Source organism: Pseudophryne corroboree, chromosome 6 (assembly GCF_028390025.1).
Source record: "Pseudophryne corroboree isolate aPseCor3 chromosome 6, aPseCor3.hap2, whole genome shotgun sequence".
Taxonomy (NCBI): Eukaryota; Metazoa; Chordata; class Amphibia; order Anura; family Myobatrachidae; genus Pseudophryne; species Pseudophryne corroboree.
In genome coordinates this window covers 750,011,425-750,032,424 of record NC_086449.1, presented here as the reverse complement: position 1 = coordinate 750,032,424, position 21,000 = coordinate 750,011,425, and the positions used below count along the sequence as shown (strand labels likewise).

General features: G+C 45.2%; 1 protein-coding gene across 2 annotated transcripts in view; it reads right to left on the bottom strand.

Annotated features, from left to right (window-relative positions):
* MRNIP (MRN complex interacting protein) overlaps positions 1–20,599 on the bottom strand; it is an 81,709-nt gene extending 61,110 nt beyond the window's left edge. Inside the window, exons 1-3 of one of the 2 annotated variants that reach the window (XM_063928536.1) lie at positions 20,373–20,599; positions 20,188–20,247; positions 6,382–6,479 (exon numbers count right to left, since the gene is read on the bottom strand). In XM_063928536.1, the coding sequence (XP_063784606.1) occupies positions 6,382–6,479; positions 20,188–20,247; positions 20,373–20,432 (218 nt within the window). In that variant the 5' untranslated portion in view covers positions 20,433–20,599. The remainder of the gene's footprint in view (positions 1–6,381; positions 6,480–20,187; positions 20,248–20,372) is intronic. The other variant, XM_063928537.1, reaches the window with a different exon arrangement.
* Between the last annotated feature and the right edge of the window lie 401 nt (positions 20,600–21,000).

Below are 21,000 nucleotides of genomic sequence, written 5' to 3'. Positions count from 1 at the left end.
TGTCCATTCTGCCAGGAGGGTATTAGAGACCCGGCAGTGGACAGGTGATGCTGCCTTTAAAAGGCACATGGAGATTCTGCCTTATAAGGGTGAGGAATTGTTTGGGGATGGTCTCTGGGACCTCGTATCCACAGCAACAGCTGGGAAGAAAATTTTTTACCTCAGGTTTCCTCACAGCCTAAGAAAGGTACAGTCCTTTCGGCTTCAGAAAAGCAAGCGGGTCAAAGGCGCTTCCTTTCTGCACAGAGACAAGGGAAGAAGGAAAAAGCTGCACCAGACAGCCAGTTCCCAGTATCAAAAATCTTCCCCCGCTTCCTCTGAGTCCACCGCATGACGTTGGGGCTCCACAGGTGGAGACAGGTGCGGTGGGGACGCGTCTCGGGAACTTCAGGGACCAGTGGGCTTGCCCACAGGTGGATCCCTAGGTTCTGCAAGTAGTATCACAGGGATACAGGCTGGAGTTCGAGGCGACTCCCCCTCGCCGTCACCTCACATCAGCCTTGCCTGCTGCCCTCGGAGAAAGGGAGGTAGTACTGGCGGCAATTCACAAGCTGTACTTCCAGCAGGTGAAATCAAGGTACCCCTCCTTCAACAAGGCCGGGGTTACTATTCCAAAATGTTGTGGTACCGAAACCAGACGGTTCGGTGAGACCCATTCTAAAATTGAAATCCTTGAACACTTATATACGAAGGTTCAAGTTCAAAATGGAATCGCTCAGGGTGATTATTGCAAGCCTGGAGAATTTCATGGTATCACTGGACATCAAGGATGCTTACCTGCATGTCCCTATTTACCCTCTTCACCAGGAGTACCTCAAAATTGTGGTACAGGATGGTCATTACCAATTCCAGACGTTGCCGTTGGTCTGTCCCCGGCACCGAGGGTATTTACCAAGGTAATGGCCGAAATACTTATCCCGTGCTTGGACAATCTCCTTATAAAGGCGAGGTCCAGGGAGCAGTTGTTCGTCGGAGTAGCACTATCTCGGGAAGTGCTACAACAGCACGGCTGGATTCTGAATATTCCAAAGTCGCAGCTGGTTCCTACGACGCGTCTACTGTTCCTGGGTATGGTTCTGGACACAGAACAGGATAAAAAGGGTTTCTCCTGGAGGAGAAGTCCTAGGAGTTGTCGTCTCTAGACAGAGACCTCCTAATACAAATACAGGTGTCGGTGCATCAATGCACGCGAGCCCTGGGAAAGATGGTAGCTTCTTACGAAGAAATTCCATTCGCCAGGTCCCATGCAAGGATCTTCCAGTGGGATCTGTTGGACAAGTGGTCCGGGTCGCATCTTCAGATGCATCGGCGGATAACCCTGTCTCCAAGGGCCAGGGTGTCGCTGTTGTGGTGGCTGCAGAGTGCTCATCTTCTAGGGAGCCGCAGATTCGGCATACAGGACTGGGTCCTGGTGACCACGGATGCCAGCCTTCGAGGCTGGGGGGCAGTCACACAGGGAAGAAACTTCCAAGGACTATGGAAAAGTCAGGAGACTTCCCTACACATAAATATTCTGGAACTAAGGGCCATTTACAATCTCCTAAGTCAGGCTAGACCCCTGCTTCAACACCGGCCGGTGCTGATCTAGTCAGACAACATCACGGCGGTCGCTCATGTAAACTGACAGGGCGGCACAAGAAGCAGGATGGCGATGGCAGAAGCCACAAGGATTCTCCGATGGGCGGAAAATCACGTGTTAGCACTGTCAGCAGTGTTCATTCCCGGAGTGGACAACTGGGAAACAGACTTTCTCAGCAGGCACGACCTCCACCCGGGAGAGTGGGGACTTCATCCAGAAGTCTTCCAAATGATTGTACACCGTTGGGAAAGGCCACAGGTGGACATGATGGCGTCCCGCCTCAACAAAAAGCTACAAAGATATTGCGCCAGGTCAAGGGACCCTCAGGCGATAGCTGTGGACGCTCTGGTAACACCGTGGGTGTACCAGTCGGTGTATGTGTTCCCTTCTCTGCCTCTCTTACCAGGGTAATGAGAATAATAAGAAGGAGAGGAGTAAGAACTATACTCATTGTTCCGGATTAGCCAAGAAGAGCTTGGTACCCAGAATTCCAAGAAATGATCTCAGAGGACCCATGGCCTCTGCCGCTCAGACAGGACCTGCTGCAGCAAGGGGCCTGTCTGTTCCAAGATGTACCGCGGCTGCGTTTGACGGCATGGCGGTTGAACACCGGATCCTGAAGGAAAAGGGCATTCTGGAGGAAGTTATCCCTACGCTAATTAAAGCTAGGAAAGAAGTGAACGCAAACCATTATCACCGCATATGGCGGAAATATGTTGCGTGCTGTGAGGCCAGGAAGGCCCCAAAGGAGGAATTTCAGCTAGGTCGATTTCTGCACTTCCTACAGTCAGGGTGACTATGGGCCTAAAATTGGGTTCCATTAAGGTCCAGATTTCGGCTCTATCAATTTTCTTCCAAAATAGAACTGGCTTCACTGCCTGAAGTTCAGACTTTTGTTAAGGGAGTGCTGCATAGTCAGCCCCCGTTTGTGCCTCCAGTGGCACCGTGGGATCTCAACGTGGTGTTGGATTTCCTGAAGTCGCATTGGGTTGAGCCACTTAAATCCGTGGAGCTACAATACCTCACGTGGAAAGTGGTCATGCTGTTGGCCTTGGCGTCGGCCAGGCGTGTATCAGAATTGGCGGCTTTGTCATGCAAAAGCCCTTATCTGATTTTTTATATGGATAAGGCGGAATTGAGGACTCGTTCCCAATTCTTTCCTAAGGTGGTATCAGTTTTTCATGTGAACCAACCTATTGTGGTGCCTGCGGCTACTTGGGACTTAGAGGATTTCAAGTTACTGGACGTAGTCAGGGTCCTGAAAAGTATATGTTTCCAGGACGGCTGGAGTTAGGAAAACTGACTCGCTATTTATCCTGTATGCACCCAACAAGCTGGGTACTCCTGCTTCTAAGCAGACTATTGCTCGCTGGATCTGTAGCACGATTCAGCTTGCACATTCTGCGGCTGGACTGCTGCATCCTAAATCAGTGAAAGCCCATTCCACGAGGAAAGTGGGCTCTTCTTGGGCGGCTGCCCGAGGGGTCTCTGCTCTACAACTTTGCCGAGCAGCTACTTGGTCGGGGTCAAACACATTTGCTAAATTCTACAAGTTTGACACCCTGGCTGAGGAGGACCTAGAGTTTGCCTATTCGGTGCTACAGAGTCATCCGCACTCTCCCGCCCGTTTGGGAGCTTTGGTATAATCCCCATGGTCCTTACGGAGTCCCAGCATCCACTTAGGACGTCAGAGAAAATAAGATTTTACTCACCGGTAAATCTATTTCTCGTAGTCCGTAGTGGATGCTGGGCGCCCATCCCAAGTGCAGATTGTCTGCAATACTTGTTTATAGTTATTGCCTAACTAAAGGGTTATTGTTGAGCCATCTGTTGAGAGGCTCAGTTATATTTCATACTGTTAACTGGGTATAGTATCACGAGTTATACGGTGTGATTGGTGTGGCTGGTATGAGTCTTACCCGGGATTCAAAATCCTTCCTTATTGTGTCAGCTCTTCCGGGCACAGTATCCTAACTGAGGTCTGGAGGAGGGTCATGGTGGGAGGAGCCAGTGCACACCAAGTAGTCCTAAAGCTTTCTTTAGTTGTGCCCAGTCTCCTGCGGAGCCGCTATTCCCCATGATCCTTACGGAGTCCCAGCATCCACTACGGACTACGAGAAATAGATTTACCGGTGAGTAAAATCTTATTTTACACTGATATTTTTCACTTGTGTGACACCTTGTGGAGGTTGGACTGTGCTGGCCCGGGTCCCGTGTTCTGAATTTGAACCTTAGGAATGTTAAGGACCCACCTGATGAGGTCACCTGGTCGTAGTGGGTGGGCCCATATTTTTGGGCCAAAAATTGTGCCAAGAACCTCGATTTTATCTATGTTAAATAACAGAGTTTATTATATTAGTTGTGATTGTCAGTGTTCTTGACGCTTGAGTGTGCACCTGCATCTTTCCTTTTTTCTCTGTGAAACTACAAGTCCCAGCATTGCAGCACCTCTTATGTTTAGAATTAAGATGTGCAGCTCCCACCATATACTTTTCCAATAGAGCCTGTAGAATGTTAGTTAGAAGTTGACTGGTTGGTACTTTATCTGTCTCCAAGTTTTGGTAGTTTATACCTTAACAATATAATCTGACCACTAGACAACATCATAACACAGTTCTACTATACAGTCAGGACATTACCTTAACAAATCTGGGCCACAGATCATTATCAGAAGACATTTCTATTACACCACACAGACGTAGAACAGCTTCTCTATGGCCCTCATTCCGAGTTGTTCGCTCGCTAGCTGCTTTTAACAGCCGTGCAAATACTAAGCCACCGCCCTCTGGGAGTGTATCTTAGCTTAGCAGAAGTGCGAACGAAAGGATCGCATCGCTGCTACAAAAAAAAATTGTGCAGTTTCAGAGTAGCTGCAGACCTACTCCTACCTTGCGAACACTTCAGACTATTTAGTTCCTGTTTTGACGTCACAAACACGTCCTGCGTACAGCCAGCCACTCCTGCGTTTTTATCTGCCACGCCTGCGTTTTTACACACACTCCCCGAAAACGGTCAGTTACCACCCAGAAACACCCACTTCCTGTCAATCACTCAACGATCAGCAGTGACTGAAAAGCGTTGCTAGACCTTGTGTAAAACTGCATCGGCTCTTGTGAAAGTACGTCGCGCGTGCGTACTGCGCACCATACGCATGCGCAGAAATGCCGATTTTTTGCCTGATTGCTGCGCAGCGAACAACGGCAGCTAGCGATCAACTCGGAATGAGGGCCTATATGTCCAAGACCTTGTACAATATCATAGTAAGTGGTTTATAGTACCTGTTACTATAACTTGTAAGGATATGAGAGGTCACAGAGGAGCTCAGAGAGTTTATACAGATGTGTCCACATACCTCCAGCCTCCTGGTATGTTAAACAGCCCTTCTAGTCACATCCTATGCAAATAGGACGCACAAGCAGTTTATGCTGATAAAAATGATATGCAGCATGCCTATATTCTGTGTGCGAATGCTGCTGTATCTGCATAGGAAATGCTACGTTACAGGGTTTTCCTAGTGAAGTTTTATACTTCTGAACAGCACCCCTATCACATTCAGCAGCTGGGAAGGAGTCTCTCACCTACAGCTAGCATCTGGTTTGCTTCATACATGACAAAGCTTTTAGGACCAACAAATTGTAGGGGTGTGGTGCCACATATGAGCAAATTATATTGTATTCTACAGCACATAAAAAAATATCCAAGATACATATCCAGCTTTAATCAGAACTAATTTTACTGGCCAGCTTTCAGAGTTCCACAGTCACACTTCCTTTAGCCAATGGGAACCCTGATAATGACCTAATGGAGTGAAGACACGGGTAAATTTACTAAAGCTTCTAAAACAGAGAATTGGTGATGTTGCCCATAGCAAAAGGCAATAGAGAAATGATAAACAGCATCTGATTGGTTACTATGGGCAACATCACCAATTCTCTGTTTTAGAAGCTTTAGTAAATTTACCCCACAGATTCTAGGATAAGCTCCGGCTGCCAGCACTGAACTTGGAAATCCCTGTAATAAATAAACGTCACTGGACACATTTGTTTGTGACTATAAAAGAAAGCGATATTTTTAAAAACTTATACCTCTTATATACCAAGTATGGCGGGTCATACCTGGGAGCCTGACACGGGAGCTTTCCGGGCACGACCCGCCTGAGGCCCCTCTCTGCGCTGTTTTCCAACTTGGCATATTGCGGTGTGGGTGGCGCTTGGAGATCACATGATCTCCTAGCGCTGTCTGTCCATACACTGTGAAGGGAGCTGGGTGGCATAGAGCCAGCTTCCTGTTTACACAGCACAGCTTGCCCGGTTGAACCCCTATTCAACCCTGCAAGCTACCCGAGTTGGAATACTGGGTTGACCCGGATTATTCCAACTGGGCCCTTTAACATTGCACAGTAACACGGGATATGCGCGCTCATGTGCAATAACACGTTACAAGCTGGCGGTGTAAAAGATTTATAAGTAACCACAGCACTCAGTGGGGCTACTGAGGTTTCTAGTGAATGGGTTACTATTATTCAGTAATCACAGTGGTAACATATTTAGTAGAGCCGTATAGGATCACACACAAATCGGCGGCCCGCCTTCAGCCTAGGCGACAGGTGCACTACAACAGCCAGAAGAAGTTGGATTTGAATTATAATGTTTGAAAATATTGTTATATAAGCAGAAAAGCTGGTTGCCGTAAAGACGTGTGATATTACAGACCCACACTATTGCAGTTATTACAGAACCTGTGTTTGGGTTTCTACATTCCAGCTGAGTTTCAGCAACTCCCCTTCCAGAATAAGAACTTACTCATCGGGGCAACTAGCCGCCTGCCCCACCTCCCCCTGAAGCAGGTTCAACTTCTGCACATGGCGCCTGCAGTCTGCTCCGGAGCCTCGACCATAAACCTATGAGATTGAACATAGGGAGATAAATGTGTTTACAGATTAATACACAGTCAGGCACATGTGGCAGCATCATTTGCAACAATTTACTCTATAGCACAATCTGTCTTAAATGCATCAGGTGGCTATTTTCTGCTTCAAGGAAGTCATTTACAGGACACCACCGGTGGCCTGTGACCCTAGCTTGTGGTGTAAAGAGACGTATGGGTCCGCATGGATGGTATAATGGTTAGCATTACTACCTCACAGCACTGAGGTCATGGGTTCGATTCCTACCATGGCCCTAACTGTATGGAGTTTGTATACTCTCACCATGCTTGCATGGGTTTCCTTCCACATTTAGACCTGGTCGCAGCAGCAAATTTGTTATCAGTTGAGCAAAACCATGTGCACTGGGGGGGGGGGGGGGGGGGGGATTGGGAGACTTGCAACAGCAGTGAGCCCCTGAGATGCGGCATATGAACTCAGGTGAGTTTGTGACCGTCACAGCACAAGCAACACTGTCAAAGTCAGAAAAATATCTCTATGCACACTACCATATTTGCACCTCACACAGGTCCGTGCTGCGCATGCGTACGCTCTCCCGTACGTGCACATACTCACAGTCGCGGGCACCCGCAGGCGCACGGTATGCGTATTTACGGTAGAGTTTATGTAATCGTAGCGTGCGACTCATTCGTTACATATTTTCAGTAATAATGTATTTTGTAGATCATGGTCCCTTTGATAGATTCTGAAAGTTTGGTTACTATAGAATGTTCATGAACAGAGAAATCTCTCTTTGTTTGATACGAAGGGTCAGACAGGAGTAATACAGTGGTGTTTAGTATCCATCGGAAGAATATTTAATTAGAAATTTACTTTATTTGCACTTTATTACCCATGCGGCGGGAAACCCAGTTTCCCTCCCACCTGAGCAGTTGGAAATAGTCACAGCCCACCTGTATGAATCAACCTATGACCTTTTGTTATAATGCGAAGCCGAATTCCTGTGTCCAATGAACAATGAGATTGTAGGGACCATTGAATTGTATTGTGTGTGGGGCATAAATAGGCAGGCCGACCATATCCAGTTCACTCTCTTCAACGGTTCTCATTGCTGATAATCGGGAGCTGGATATCGAGGCGCATGCGATCGTTTCCCCTTGTGCGTAAGTGTTTCTCCGCAATCATATTTGTCTTGATGTTATTGTGAGCCATCTCTCTCTCCCCTCTTTCTCCCTTATTTTCCCTTGATTGTATTGATTGTATTGTATTGTATTGTATTGTATTTCCTGTGTAGTTATCTGGTTAGTTAGTCTATGTTATATTGTAGTGTATGCTTTGTACTGTGATTCTTTTGCAAGTATAATAGTCATAATACATACAATAGGTTTTGGACCCTAAGCCCAGGTATCTGTGTATTTCTTATAGTGTTAAGTATTCCCTGAGCGTCGGTGACGCTCAAGCAGCTTTGTAGTTAATCAGGTTACACCAGGTTGCATTTACACTCTATCACCACACTAAGGTTTACTGTATATTTCGTTGTTAATGGTATAGATATAAAGGTTTAACGTCGTAAGCGTCTGCACCGCTGGAGATCTCCTCGTGGTCCCAAGCGTCCGCTACGCTATAGCGAATCATTACGTTAGTCGGCAGCCAATAGCGTGCCTGCCTGTGATCTCTGGGCCGTAAGCGAACGTGACGCTTGAGCGTCTCGACTACGGTTGAGCGATCGTTACGCAACTGGCGTACCCTTACGGTACTTCTTACGTAGATAGCGTACAGTGTTCTTAGACCTCTTAAAGTGTTTTATATACGATAAATATTTAGCTTTATCAATTGGGGGCCGTCCAGTCCTTCACATATCTGCACTAGGTAATATCAGCAGACATTATCCATCAGCAAAGGGCGGGAGGTTGTATCCCTCGTAGTGCTGACGGGATAAGCGTCTGCTTCGCTTAGGTAAAGGGTGCTGAAGGAATCCGGGAACCGGAGGTAAGAGCAAAACGCTAGTGTCTTTTAAAACGGTTTATTTTTCTGTCTTGCACGCACACATATATATCTGCATTTCCTTTTCATTTGTGTATTTTCGTATGTCACTCTCCTGTTTGCTTTTTATAATTGATAAACGTGCTGAGAGAGATTTGCCGCTATTTCAATAGTTTGAGTAAAGACAACATAGTTAAAGTATAGACAAACACACGGTTTTGCCTGGGAGATAAGGCGAAGTCGGAGTGGTGCGCGGTAGATGATAAAGGATCATCTGCATTGATAAACGTATAAATTGTGTTACGGTGGATCTTTGCTTTGCGTACACGTGTCCCTAACAAAGACTTGCGTACGCAATCCAAAGGCCGACGCACGCAGCGTATATTACGCAACGGAGCGTCTGTGTACGCCCACGTAACTCAAACCACAAGTTGATTTTAACAGGCGATAAATAGCGCAAAGCGGTAAATAGCGCAACACGGTAAATAACGCAAGGCGATAAAATAGCACAAATTGATTTCAGCTTTCCAAAACTTAGTTTAAATACCTTACTTTACTGTAATACCTCTGGGGAGAGCTATCAGACTACGGGAAATGATTTTTCTGATCAGAAAACTATAAGAATGATAGTGGGTTGAAAACGGTATGAGTGTATTGAATCCCGCTTTGTGGACTTTGTGATCTGTGTGATAATCCCGCTTTGTGAACTTTGTGATCTGTGTGGAACATGATGAGCACGATCTGAGTGAAAACGTGCAACAGAGTGTGATAAAATTACGCTCTGGCTGTTTTGGAGCACAGTAGGGAGACTCCAATGATCCTACCATTTATGGGCAACAAGTGTCTATAAGTGGTACGATTGGACCGCACGGTTGTATGTGTGACCAATAACGCAACGTGATATGAGGTCGTATATATCGATGCGTAAATCTTGCCCTCATACGTGTTGTAGGGAGCACATGCAAGCGTGATTTGTGTAAAGAAAAAGGAAGGGAATTTTCTCAGGAAAATCTCTAGAGATAGGGCCTGCAACGGCTACACGTGTCTGCTAGAAGGCGGAACGGAGATACCCGGAGCAGAAGAAGTTCAGTGGAAGAGCTTTAAGGATTTCCAACGAAGTTCTGTGTTTGTTGCATTTTAGGAAGTTTTTATGTGTTAAAAAGGTCCACAATGGCAGCCAAGTGCACAACACAGAGACGGTCGGCAGTCAGGATTCAGACTCCAGAGGCTTGCAGACCCCGAGGGTCTGCTCGGTTAGTAATGTGGGGGAAATATGGTCCCCACTCTGAGACCTTTTGTGATGAATGGACACGAATGACTGCGGGGGATAAGGCACCATTTCCCGGGATAGGTAGTTTTAACTCAGAGGTGTTGCATAATTTAAGGAGAAGGATATGTCTCATTAAATCAGCAAAGAGACGAATCAAGCATTATGATTGTTTACAGTTATGGCAACAGGAAGGTGAAATGCAAAGAAATGTAACTTACTTACCTAACTTTCATCTTGAGAGGAGAGACATGGCAATGGAGGGGATTGTGGTTGCGGAGAAAAGCACAAGGGTGAACAATAAAAACGCTCTTAGCAACTGTAGTATAGATGATAAGAATAAGTGTAATAAATGTAACAAAGATAATTGTAATACTGTTGAATGTACAACTATTAACCCATGCAAGTCGCACCCCATGTTAAACTTTCCTCAGGAACACCAACAAGAAAGTGAGCCCAGAACGATGTCGGCACCTTTTCCAGCAGCCATCACACAAGACATCCAGGTGGACACGACCAAATCGGTAAAGACTGTAATCAAACCCCCTAACGGAGGGTCAGGTGAGGTCGTGTCCACAGGTACGTATGGTATTATACATTACGCACAAACAAATGTACCTCATATTGTAGAATCAATTCAGAATGACGTTACTGGACTTAATCCTGTCAGGGTAATTGCAGTACCAAATGGGAAAGCTGACTTTTCAGGAGTCACTCCCGTCAGGAACATCGCCATGTACTGCCCCTTTTCCCGAACAGAATTAAGAACAATTCTGTCTGAATTTCCTGATCCCAGGAAAGACTTAGTTGCTTGTCAAAGATACATTAGAGTGCTAGGACATACTGCAGAGCCAAATAACAAAGATTGGAGGACAGTTTTGAGGGCATGTTTACCCCCCGATGTTGATTCATTGAAATTTATCGCTGATTGTAAGCTAGATGAGGAAGTGCCACTAACAAACGAGTATAACCAAGATAATGTAAAAAGAATCAATCTACAGTTGAAAGAATATTTTCCTACAGTAGTAAAGTGGAATAAAATCTGTACAATAAAACAAAAAGAAGGTGAATCCGCAGAAGAGTATTTTCACCGGGCTCTGCAGAATATGGCTAGGTACACTGGTATAGATGACATTGAAACTAACGTACACCACAGAGAGGTAGCTGTGTCCGTATTAATGAACAACTTAAAAGACACACTAAAAATTAGGGTACAAACCTCAATACCTCATTGGAGAGGTATCTCGGTTGCGGCATTAAGAGAGTCCGCTATCGAGCATGACCGAAATATCCAAAGAACCAGGGAAGCGCAGGGAGAGCGGTTGATGACACTGAACATCCAAGCACTAGAGGATGCATCAAGTCGACCGGAACCCCAGGCCCCTAGCACATGGAGAAAGCCAAGGGTTTGTTACCATTGTAGAAGAGAAGGGCATTATGCCAGCAACTGTAATAACCCACATAAAGTCAGACCCCCTAGACCAAGAAATGAGCAAAATTATAACACACACGATTATAATCAGGGATCACATAGGCAGGAAAGGTGATCATTAGGACTGATGGTAAGCCTGAGGTAACGGTTAATAAATTGGGAGGTCATTCACTGAAGACACAGGAATGACCAGGTGAAACGTTGTAAATGTATTTGTGAAGAAAAATGTTTTTCTCTCTCTCTATCCCCATCTCTGACGATTATTGGTAAGAATTCACACATTGCATATCCACTTGGTCCTTGCAGAAGTCTACCAAACCCCAGCATGACCTATCCGCCACAATGTATTTCTGGCCAGATACAAACAGTGGAGTAATGCAGGTGCTGGTGGGGAGGGACTGTTCAAAGAGACCATTAGACACGTAGATATGACAGCCTGATAATAATAACAATGTTTTCTTAATGCTGACAATGTTTTAAAAATGCTTTGTTTCTCTTTTCCTATTGATGGTTGTTGTCGAGTTATGTAAAATATATATGCACATGAAGTGTTCTCTCTCTCTTTTGTTTTTTTGACTCTCTCTCTCTCCTCATTCATGTTTTCATGGTTTAAAGATGGTATGTCACCCCTCAGTTGGACCAATGGTAATGCCAGATTTTTGCTCCTTACAGAAAGATCGCTGATTAGGAAGGAATATTGCATCACCAGAATGTTCAGTTGGAAGACTGAAGAGACAGCACCTTTTGAGAGGACAGCAGAACAAGAAGAACAACAAGACGAGAGAACTTATTATCGTAACAAGTTCTCTCCCCCACAAACTGTTTTCTTATACCCCCATTACAAATTTCTTCTTTTCTCCTCCTGTAAGATGGACTTGCCCCAAGAGACTGTGATATGGATTTTTCCTGTCGACCCTGATGTTGACCAGAGTAGTCTGTTTCGGTGAGAGTACCAGTGAGGTCGAGAAAGGATCCAGAAAGGTTCTAATGACTGAGACGGAGGTGTAAATTTCCAATAGCAACCCAATCACCAGGCAAAGGCGAGTACCGGACACGATCTAACAACCTTGTTATTTGTAAACATTTTGAAGGATTGTTAGTTTAAGAAGAAAGACCGTATCTGTAGGCTCTGTAACAATGTCATTGAGGATGGGTGCATTAAGAAATGCCAATCCAGTTTTAATATCCATATGGACCGGCATCCATTGAGTGACTATCACTCCTTAGTGGGTAATGTGTTAAATAAAACAGATTGTTGGGTATGCTCTCAAGTACCTCAGGGTCATAGCAAATCAGGGCTAGTACCATTTCCTTTAACGGTAGGGGAGGTACTTGAGCTAAAGGGTGGGAGACCGGTGGACAGGAGGTTTAACATCTCCAGTCCTCCTAGTTTGAAGCTCCACCAATACCATGTGGATAGGTCCCTATTATGTTTCAACATCTCCAATCCCCGAAAACCGGGAAATTGGGAAGTGTCATGGAGTAACCACACCATGACCTTTTCGCATAGAGCAGATAGAATGCCTACAGATACAGAGCTTGTACGCCACATAGCCAGTAGAGGAAAATCTTTCCGGTATAGGTACACCTTAGGAAATAGGATTACGAGAGCTGGAGAAGTATCACCAGGATACTGTGCACATATCGTACAACCTGATACGTGTACTAAGCAGATGGAAGAATTAGGGTTAGGAGATTTCACCCGGAAGGTGTGTAATATGGTTATGTCCTACTCCGTCCCATATGTTCTCCCCGATGATGCATATTTCATATGCGGGAGAAAGGCGTACAAGTGGCTTGCCCCAAACTCTGAAGGATTGTGTTATATTGGAAAAGTACTGCCTGAAGTAATGACTGTATCACATGACAAAATGAAAGACATACACCGTGGTGCCCAAGCTCCTTATACTCACACCCATTACGAGCACGTTGTTAAAAGGCACCTGATAGAGAAGACAGAGCATCCGGCCTCTGATCTGATAAGTGAATCCACCGGGATTCAATTCTTAATCGCGTTAGATTTCACCCGCACCGCTAGAGGAGTGCCGAATTATAAATACATATCGGCGCTCGCAAATTTCTTAGATAATATCACTGAAATGTATGATGACACGTTTAGGTATACTGGAAGAGAACTTCAGGCTTACAAAACAGAAATGGTACAGCATAGAATGGTTCTCAATTACCTTACAGCAGTGACAGGCGGATATTGTGTCACACTGGCAACACAATACGGCGTGAAATGTTGCACATATATTACAAATAGCACCGAGGATCCGGTCGAGGTCATAGACCAAAAGATGGACGATATTCTCCAATTGAAGTGGGAATTTCGCAGGAGACACAATCTCACTCTTGCTGCTGTAGGTAATGAGCTGACTGGTTGGGTGTCATGGTTGAACCCGCGAAATTGGTTTTCTGGTTTAGGAGACTGGGCTCAAGGAGTCATAATGGATGTTGGGAAGTTTCTCCTATGTATCTTAGGTGTTGTCATATCGATTGGATTGATATTTAGATGCGGTCAGGCCTTAATGAAGTGCAATCATCGTACTAGGGTAATGAGTTTAAGGAGTGAGGAAACTGTAATTAACCTGGACTTGATTTATGACCCAAATGTAGAAACAATGATGTGATGAAAATGCGATTTCTACGGTCCGTTTCTTTCACCTGTTTTTCTGTTTTTCTCCAAGATAAAAAGACCCCCTTGGACGAGGAAGTTGACAAGACACTATACAGACAACGGATTGACCAAAGAAGAAGTTTTGACCACTTTAGATACGGACATTTGATGAACTTTGCCATGGATCCCCAGTTTCCCTAGAATTCTTAAACTCACGCTAGCCCAACATTTTTGTAAATCTATTGGCATTGACAAAGCTTTATGCTCGCACCTAATGGGCAAAACAGCGCAAAGAAGACGACTTTCAACTGATACCGAACAAAACCTCAATCGACGACTGTACATTTACCTGACATAGAATACCACCGCATTTACCGTAATTATGTCTTTTCTTCATTTCTACAACCCACAAGTAATGACACACATAGTCGATAGGGAATACAGGCACAGATATCAGCAACCACATACCTCCCCCATTCATGTATCATCAACTAAAATGTGCTCCCCCATTTTGTTACAACCAAAGCCGAAAAGAGCTCGGTAAAGTTTGACAGCCCATCCACAGACCCGTACCACGGGATAAGAAGGAATTCACATGTATACTTCGCAATACCTCGAAGCTTGATTTACAACACGTACGGTACGATGATACATGACCCCCCCCAAACATGGACTCATACACACATGCTTCTGCTATCTCACTAGGTCATACCCTCTTCCCACCTACTCCTCTCTCCTCCCTTACCCAACCATGTAAATGTATTAACCCCTAACATATATTTTTCTCCTTTTGAAATGTTTTCAGGAAGTGGCAGTTATTGTTGACTGCCAAAGGGTGGACTGTCAAAGTCAGAAAAATATCTCTATGCACACTACCATATTTGCACCTCACACAGGTCCGTGCTGCGCATGCGTACGCTCTCCCGTACGTGCACATACTCACAGTCGCGGGCACCCGCAGGCGCACGGTATGCGTATTTACGGTAGAGTTTATGTAATCGTAGCGTGCGACTCATTCGTTACATATTTTCAGTAATAATGTATTTTGTAGATCATGGTCCCTTTGATAGATTCTGAAAGTTTGGTTAATATAGAATGTTCATGAACAGAGAAATCTCTCTTTGTTTGATACGAAGGGTCAGACAGGAGTAATACAGTGGTGTTTAGTATCCATCGGAAGAATATTTAATTAGAAATATTCCGGTGTTGGTTTGAAGCAGATCAATCGCTCGTGCGAATAGTTATGGACATAAGAAGTTTATGAACATTTACTTTATTTGCACTTTATTACCCATGCGGCGGGAAACCCAGTTTCCCTCCCACCTGAGCAGTTGGAAATAGTCACAGCCCACCTGTATGAATCAACCTATGACCTTTTGTTATAATGCGAAGCCGAATTCCTGTGTCCAATGAACAATGAGATTGTAGGGACCATTAAATTGTATTGTGTGTGGGGCATAAATAGGCAGGCCGACCATATCCAGTTCACTCTCTTCAACGGTTCTCATTGCTGATAATCGGGAGCTGGATATCGAGGCGCATGCGATCGTTTCCCCTTGTGCGTAAGTGTTTCTCCGCAATCATATTTGTCTTGATGTTATTGTGAGCCATCTCTCTCTCCCCTCTTTCTCCCTTATTTTCCCTTGATTGTATTGATTGTATTGTATTGTATTGTATTTCCTGTGTAGTTATCTGGTTAGTTAGTCTATGTTATATTGTAGTGTATGCTTTGTACTGTGATTCTTTTGCAAGTATAATAGTCATAATACATACAATAGGTTTTGGACCCTAAGCCCAGGTATCTGTGTATTTCTTATAGTGTTAAGTATTCCCTGAGCGTCGGTGACGCTCAAGCAGCTTTGTAGTTAATCAGGTTACACCAGGTTGCATTTACACTCTATCACCACACTAAGGTTTACTGTATATTTCGTTGTTAATGGTATAGATATAAAGGTTTAACGTCGTAAGCGTCTGCACCGCTGGAGATCTCCTCGTGGTCCCAAGCGTCCGCTACGCTATAGCGAATCATTACGTTAGTCGGCAGCCAATAGCGTGCCTGCCTGTGATCTCTGGGCCGTAAGCGAACGTGACGCTTGAGCGTCTCGACTACGGTTGAGCGATCGTTACGCAACTGGCGTACCCTTACGGTACTTCTTACGTAGATAGCGTACAGTGTTCTTAGACCTCTTAAAGTGTTTTATATACGATAAATATTTAGCTTTATCAACACTGATCGCTCCCTCCCCGGCATCTAGAGCCTGGCCTTGTGTGACACTGATAAGGCTGTGCAATACTGTTACCCCATGGTGCTATCTGTGTGTGTGCATGGAATCGAGTCCTGCTGTCACTACTGGTGTCCTGCATGGGACAGTCCATGGTACATGCACAGCCCAGGCTCACAGTTAATAATAATCCACTTCTGCTGTCCAGCAATAGTCCTCATATAGGATGCAGATCAAGGCTCATGGACATCACTCCTTGGCTTGGTATATAAATATAACTTTACACACATACTAAAGCCTATGCTTACACAGTTTCAGTATGTACTTATATTGAGTTTTCAGGAACTGTGCTATTTCATTTGGTGTGTCTTTCCACACCATGAGGGGATGTGTAAAAAGGGGGACGCTGTCTGCTGTAATGTGTAAAAAGGGGGACTGTCTGCCGTAATGTGTAAAAAGGGGGACGCTGTCTGCTGTAATGTGTAAAAAGGGGGACGCCGTCTGCCGTAATGTGTAAAAAGGGGGACGCCGTCTGCCGTTATGTGTAAAAAGGGGGACGCCGTCTGCCGTTATGTGTAAAAAGGGGGACGCCGTCTGCCGTTATGTGTAAAAAAGGGGGACACTGTCTGCCGTTATATGTAAAAAAGGGGACGCTGTCTGCTGTAATGTGTAAAAAAGGAGACGCTGTCTGCCGTAATGTGTAAAAAGGGGAATCTGTCCGCCGTAATTTGTAAAAGGGGCTCTACCTGGTGTAGTGGTGCTACTGTGCGGCGTAATTTGAATAATGGAGACTACTGTGCACCGTTATATGAATTGGTATTATTTTGTGGCCACGCCCCTGTATTTTTTGCGTGCACCTACGGCGCGCACTGCCCCTGTTTTACATAGAGGGGGGGGGGCCTCCGATGCCGTTTCTTGCACACAACGCTAAAATGTTTAGTTACGGAACTGTTGCTAGGTATCCATTTCCCTGTCCCTGAGCAAGTCCCCCTCACCAGATCCTCTCCAGGGGTGAGGGGGTGGACTTGGATGGTATGGGGGGGGGGGGGGGGGGGGGGCAAAGCATTTTGTCGCACCTGGGCCCACCGCTCACTAGTTCTGCCACTGATCAGACTTATATGTTTGTTGTTACTTTTGTATTGATAATCAGGCGGTCCCAGCAATTGCAGGGCCTGGGGCAATGCTTTGCCATTGCCCATAGGAATGCCCTCCACTCTTCTAAGCATGCACAGAAAAGCCCATATGAGGATGAACTGGGCATGCACGGCTTCCGGTATCACAGTTATAATTCCACTCCTGCTTAAAGATATTTCAAATATATACCAACACATAACATAGGGCACAGGCTACTAGTATTACAAACAGAGCAGAACTGAAAATATTGTGGGGCCACTCTATAAGGGCTCTGGCACAAAAGGTAACTTAACTGACCAGTGATAAACCCCCAAAAGTCAGCATTCTTTCCCACAGTAACCGGTGAGATAAGATTAGGGGAGGGGAATGGGTTTATTTAAAAAAAATTTTTTTACAGCTGTACAAAAAATCCATTAATCCACTCATGCTTAGTTGAGTGGATGAAAGCTGGGTACACCCTGGAGCGACGTGCGTTCGTCCCAACATCGGAATGAAGGCCTGTCAGTGGGGATTGCCCGTACACACTGGCTCGATGTTAATGAAGGACGGAATGATCATGTTCTGTCTTTCATTAGCATACTACAGTACGCTAGCTGTGCAGCACCTCAAACCTGGCGATGTCGCTAGCGACTGCAGACACCTGCATATATCGGCAGGGCAGCCATCAGGGGGAAACTGTGGGGACTGTTGTCCTGGCCCATACAGAGATGGGGCCCACACCTGGCTCCTACCGTCAATACCTTTAGAGCTGCACCAGACTGTGAATCAACAGCAGGCTGGTGCGCAGGGAGGACTTCTTAGAACAAGCCTTATCTGCGCATCAGCTCTCTGTAAACAGTTCCTGCAGGTCCGCAACGCTCCACCTATATGTAACATCACAATGCATGACATCACATAGGGATGGAGCAGATGGCAGTATCATTTTTGGGGGGGAGGGAGGGGCCCTGTCTATTTTATCAGTCCCCGGGCCCCATAATTTCTGATAACAGCCCTGCATATCGGGCTTATATCGAACGACATATGGTTCATTCGCTGTGTACCCATCTTAAGATGTTATCTATGTACTGATAAACATAAACAGAGATACACACATGCAGAAATATATTCCGAGGCACTTTATAGAGAATATTTCAGTCGTTCACGTCAGTTTCTGCCACCAGAGGAGCTAACAATCTGTATTCCCTGCCACGTGTGCACACATACAGTACATTATGGATACTTTTTTTGTGAGAAGCCAGTTAACCTTCCAGTATATTTTTGGACTGTGGGAGGAAACCCATGCAGTGACTAGGAAAACATACAAACCCCACACAGATAGGGCCTTCGAAAGAAATAGTTTATTCCCACACTGGGTTTCTTCTATATTACATCCAGCTTGGTCTCTGCAGGTGAGAAATGTACCATTGTTGGTGCATTCTGCTGCTGAACTAATTACAAAGATTTAAACTTCCGTGGTCAGTGTGTGGGGCCTTTTCTTTATGTAAGCACATAACTGTGTAGTTTAGCAAAATATGTGTGCCCTATATAAATAGCTGTTTATGAATACTGTTGTGTGTATGCTGAGATGAAACACTAATGGCAATACCTCTGCTGTCATTATTTTGATAAAGAAAAAATAAATGTTATAATAATAATAATAATAAAAAATAAATAAAAAAAAGGTAAATCTTTATGCAAACAGTGAGGGGAAATCACCGTTGGTATCCGGACTATGGCCCTCATTCCGAGTTGTTCGCTCGCAAGCTGCTTTTAGCAGCTTTGCACACGCTAAGCCGCCGCCTACTGGGAGTGAATCTTAGCTTATCAAAATTGCGAACGAAAGATTAGCAAAATTGCGAATAGATACTTCTTAGCAGTTTCTGAGTAGCTCCACACTTACTCGGCAACTGCGATCAGTTCAGTCAGTTTCGTTCCTGGTTTGACGTCACAAACACACCCAGCGTTCGCCCAGACACTCCCCCGTTTCTCCAGCCACTCCCGCGTTTTTCCCAGAAACGGTAGCGTTTTTTCGCACACACCCATAAAACGTCCAGTTTCCGCCCAGAAACACCCACTTCCTGTCAATCACATTACGATCACCAGAACGAAGAAAAAACCTCGTAATGTCGTGAGTAAAATACCTAACTGCATAGCAAATTTACTTGGCGCAGTCGCACTGCGGACATTGCGCAAGCGCATTAGCGACTAATCGCTCCGTTGCGAGAAAAATATAACGAGCGAACAACTCGGAATGACCCCCTATAGATCTACAGTCAATAGGTCTACCACTAATGGTAGACATGCATTAGGGTCAAAAGGGTCAACATGTAAAAGATACAGTTCAGCCGGTCGACAGGGTTAAAAGGTCAACATGGTCAAAATGTCGACATGACAATGGTGGACACATGGTAGACAAGTTTTTTTTTCTTAATTTTTTTTTTCTTTTTTTTACTTTTTAATACTTTGCTATCCACGTGGACTACGACTGGGAATAGTAAACTGTGCCGAGCGCAATGGTAGCAGAGCGAGGCACCTTGCCCGAAGCATGGTGAGTGAAGCGAGCCATGCGAGGGGCCTCAGTACACTAATGGGGCTTGTTTGTGGCAGAAAAGTGACAAAACAGGCCAAAAAACAATCTACCTTTTTTGTGTCGACCATTTACATGTCGACCTTTTGACCCTATCGACCATTTCTACTGTCTACCTATTCTATGTTGACCTTTTGACCCTGTCGACCTAATGCATGTCTACCATTAGTGGTAGACCTATTGACTGTAGACCTTTTAAGTGTAGATCTAATAATCCACACCCACCATCGTGCCCTCCACCATAGCCACAGGTCACTGACTGGATGTGGGACATACTTTTGCAGAAATATGGCAGTGTTCACAAGCAACTCCTATTTTGGCTAGCAGACATCTGTAGGCGATCTAGTATGGTATTTTGGACTTTACTAGTGTCAGACAACCATGAAAGACGTTCTCAGAAGATGAATGCTGCAGTGAAGTGCAGAATGTCCTCTGCAGAGGGGAAGAAACACAATCCCCTTTCTCCCCTTTGCTGCAGCCACACAGGAGAGTAACTTACCTTCAGCAGTGACTGCTTTTCCCCACACAGCTTGCACGCCCATTTCTGGCTCTTTCTAACCTAAAGAGAAAGGGTTGGAGTTACAGAACCTAAAATAATGAGGGTAAAAGAACTTGTGCAGCAGTTACACAGAGACAGGAGTAATCACACCACTTGCAGGCATATTACCCCCTATAGGTCAGTACCTGGTGCACTTGAAAGGTCTGACAGGAAAAACATCTGAGGACTTGGAATTCCTGCACCATATTAATATGAGGAGTATGACAGCAGAGCTGAAGGCTGTGTGAGAGCACTGCAGTCAGATCTCTGGGCAGCTACAGAGGTAAGCACACCAGCATGCTGCAGAGCAGGAAGCTGTGTGTGCACTGTGCTGTGCAGTCTGCAGCACCTCCCAGTCCCAGTTCCCGCCCTGTGTAACATGATGGCTCTGACTGAGTAGTAAACACACATCATCTCACCACACATGTACTGTAGGCGCACAGGCTGTCAGTCAGGGCTCAATACCAGCCGGCTTCTCCCTCACAGTCTCTAACCTGCTAATTGCTACAGGCTTTTGGACCAAAGAGACTATTGTGTATGAAGTAAAACATCTACTTACAGAAATCTCCAGTGCAGTGTTTCCTAACCATGGCCTTCAAGGAACACTACTAATGCCAGGTCTAGCAAGCCGGAAAATTCCCAGTTCTCAGCTGGATCACCCTGGTCGGGAGCAGGGTCGTGGACCTGGGACTTAAGCTGGGTACACACTGGACGACTTTTTGAACGATATGCACAATTCAGATATTTCTGAACAATATATCATTCAAATCATCC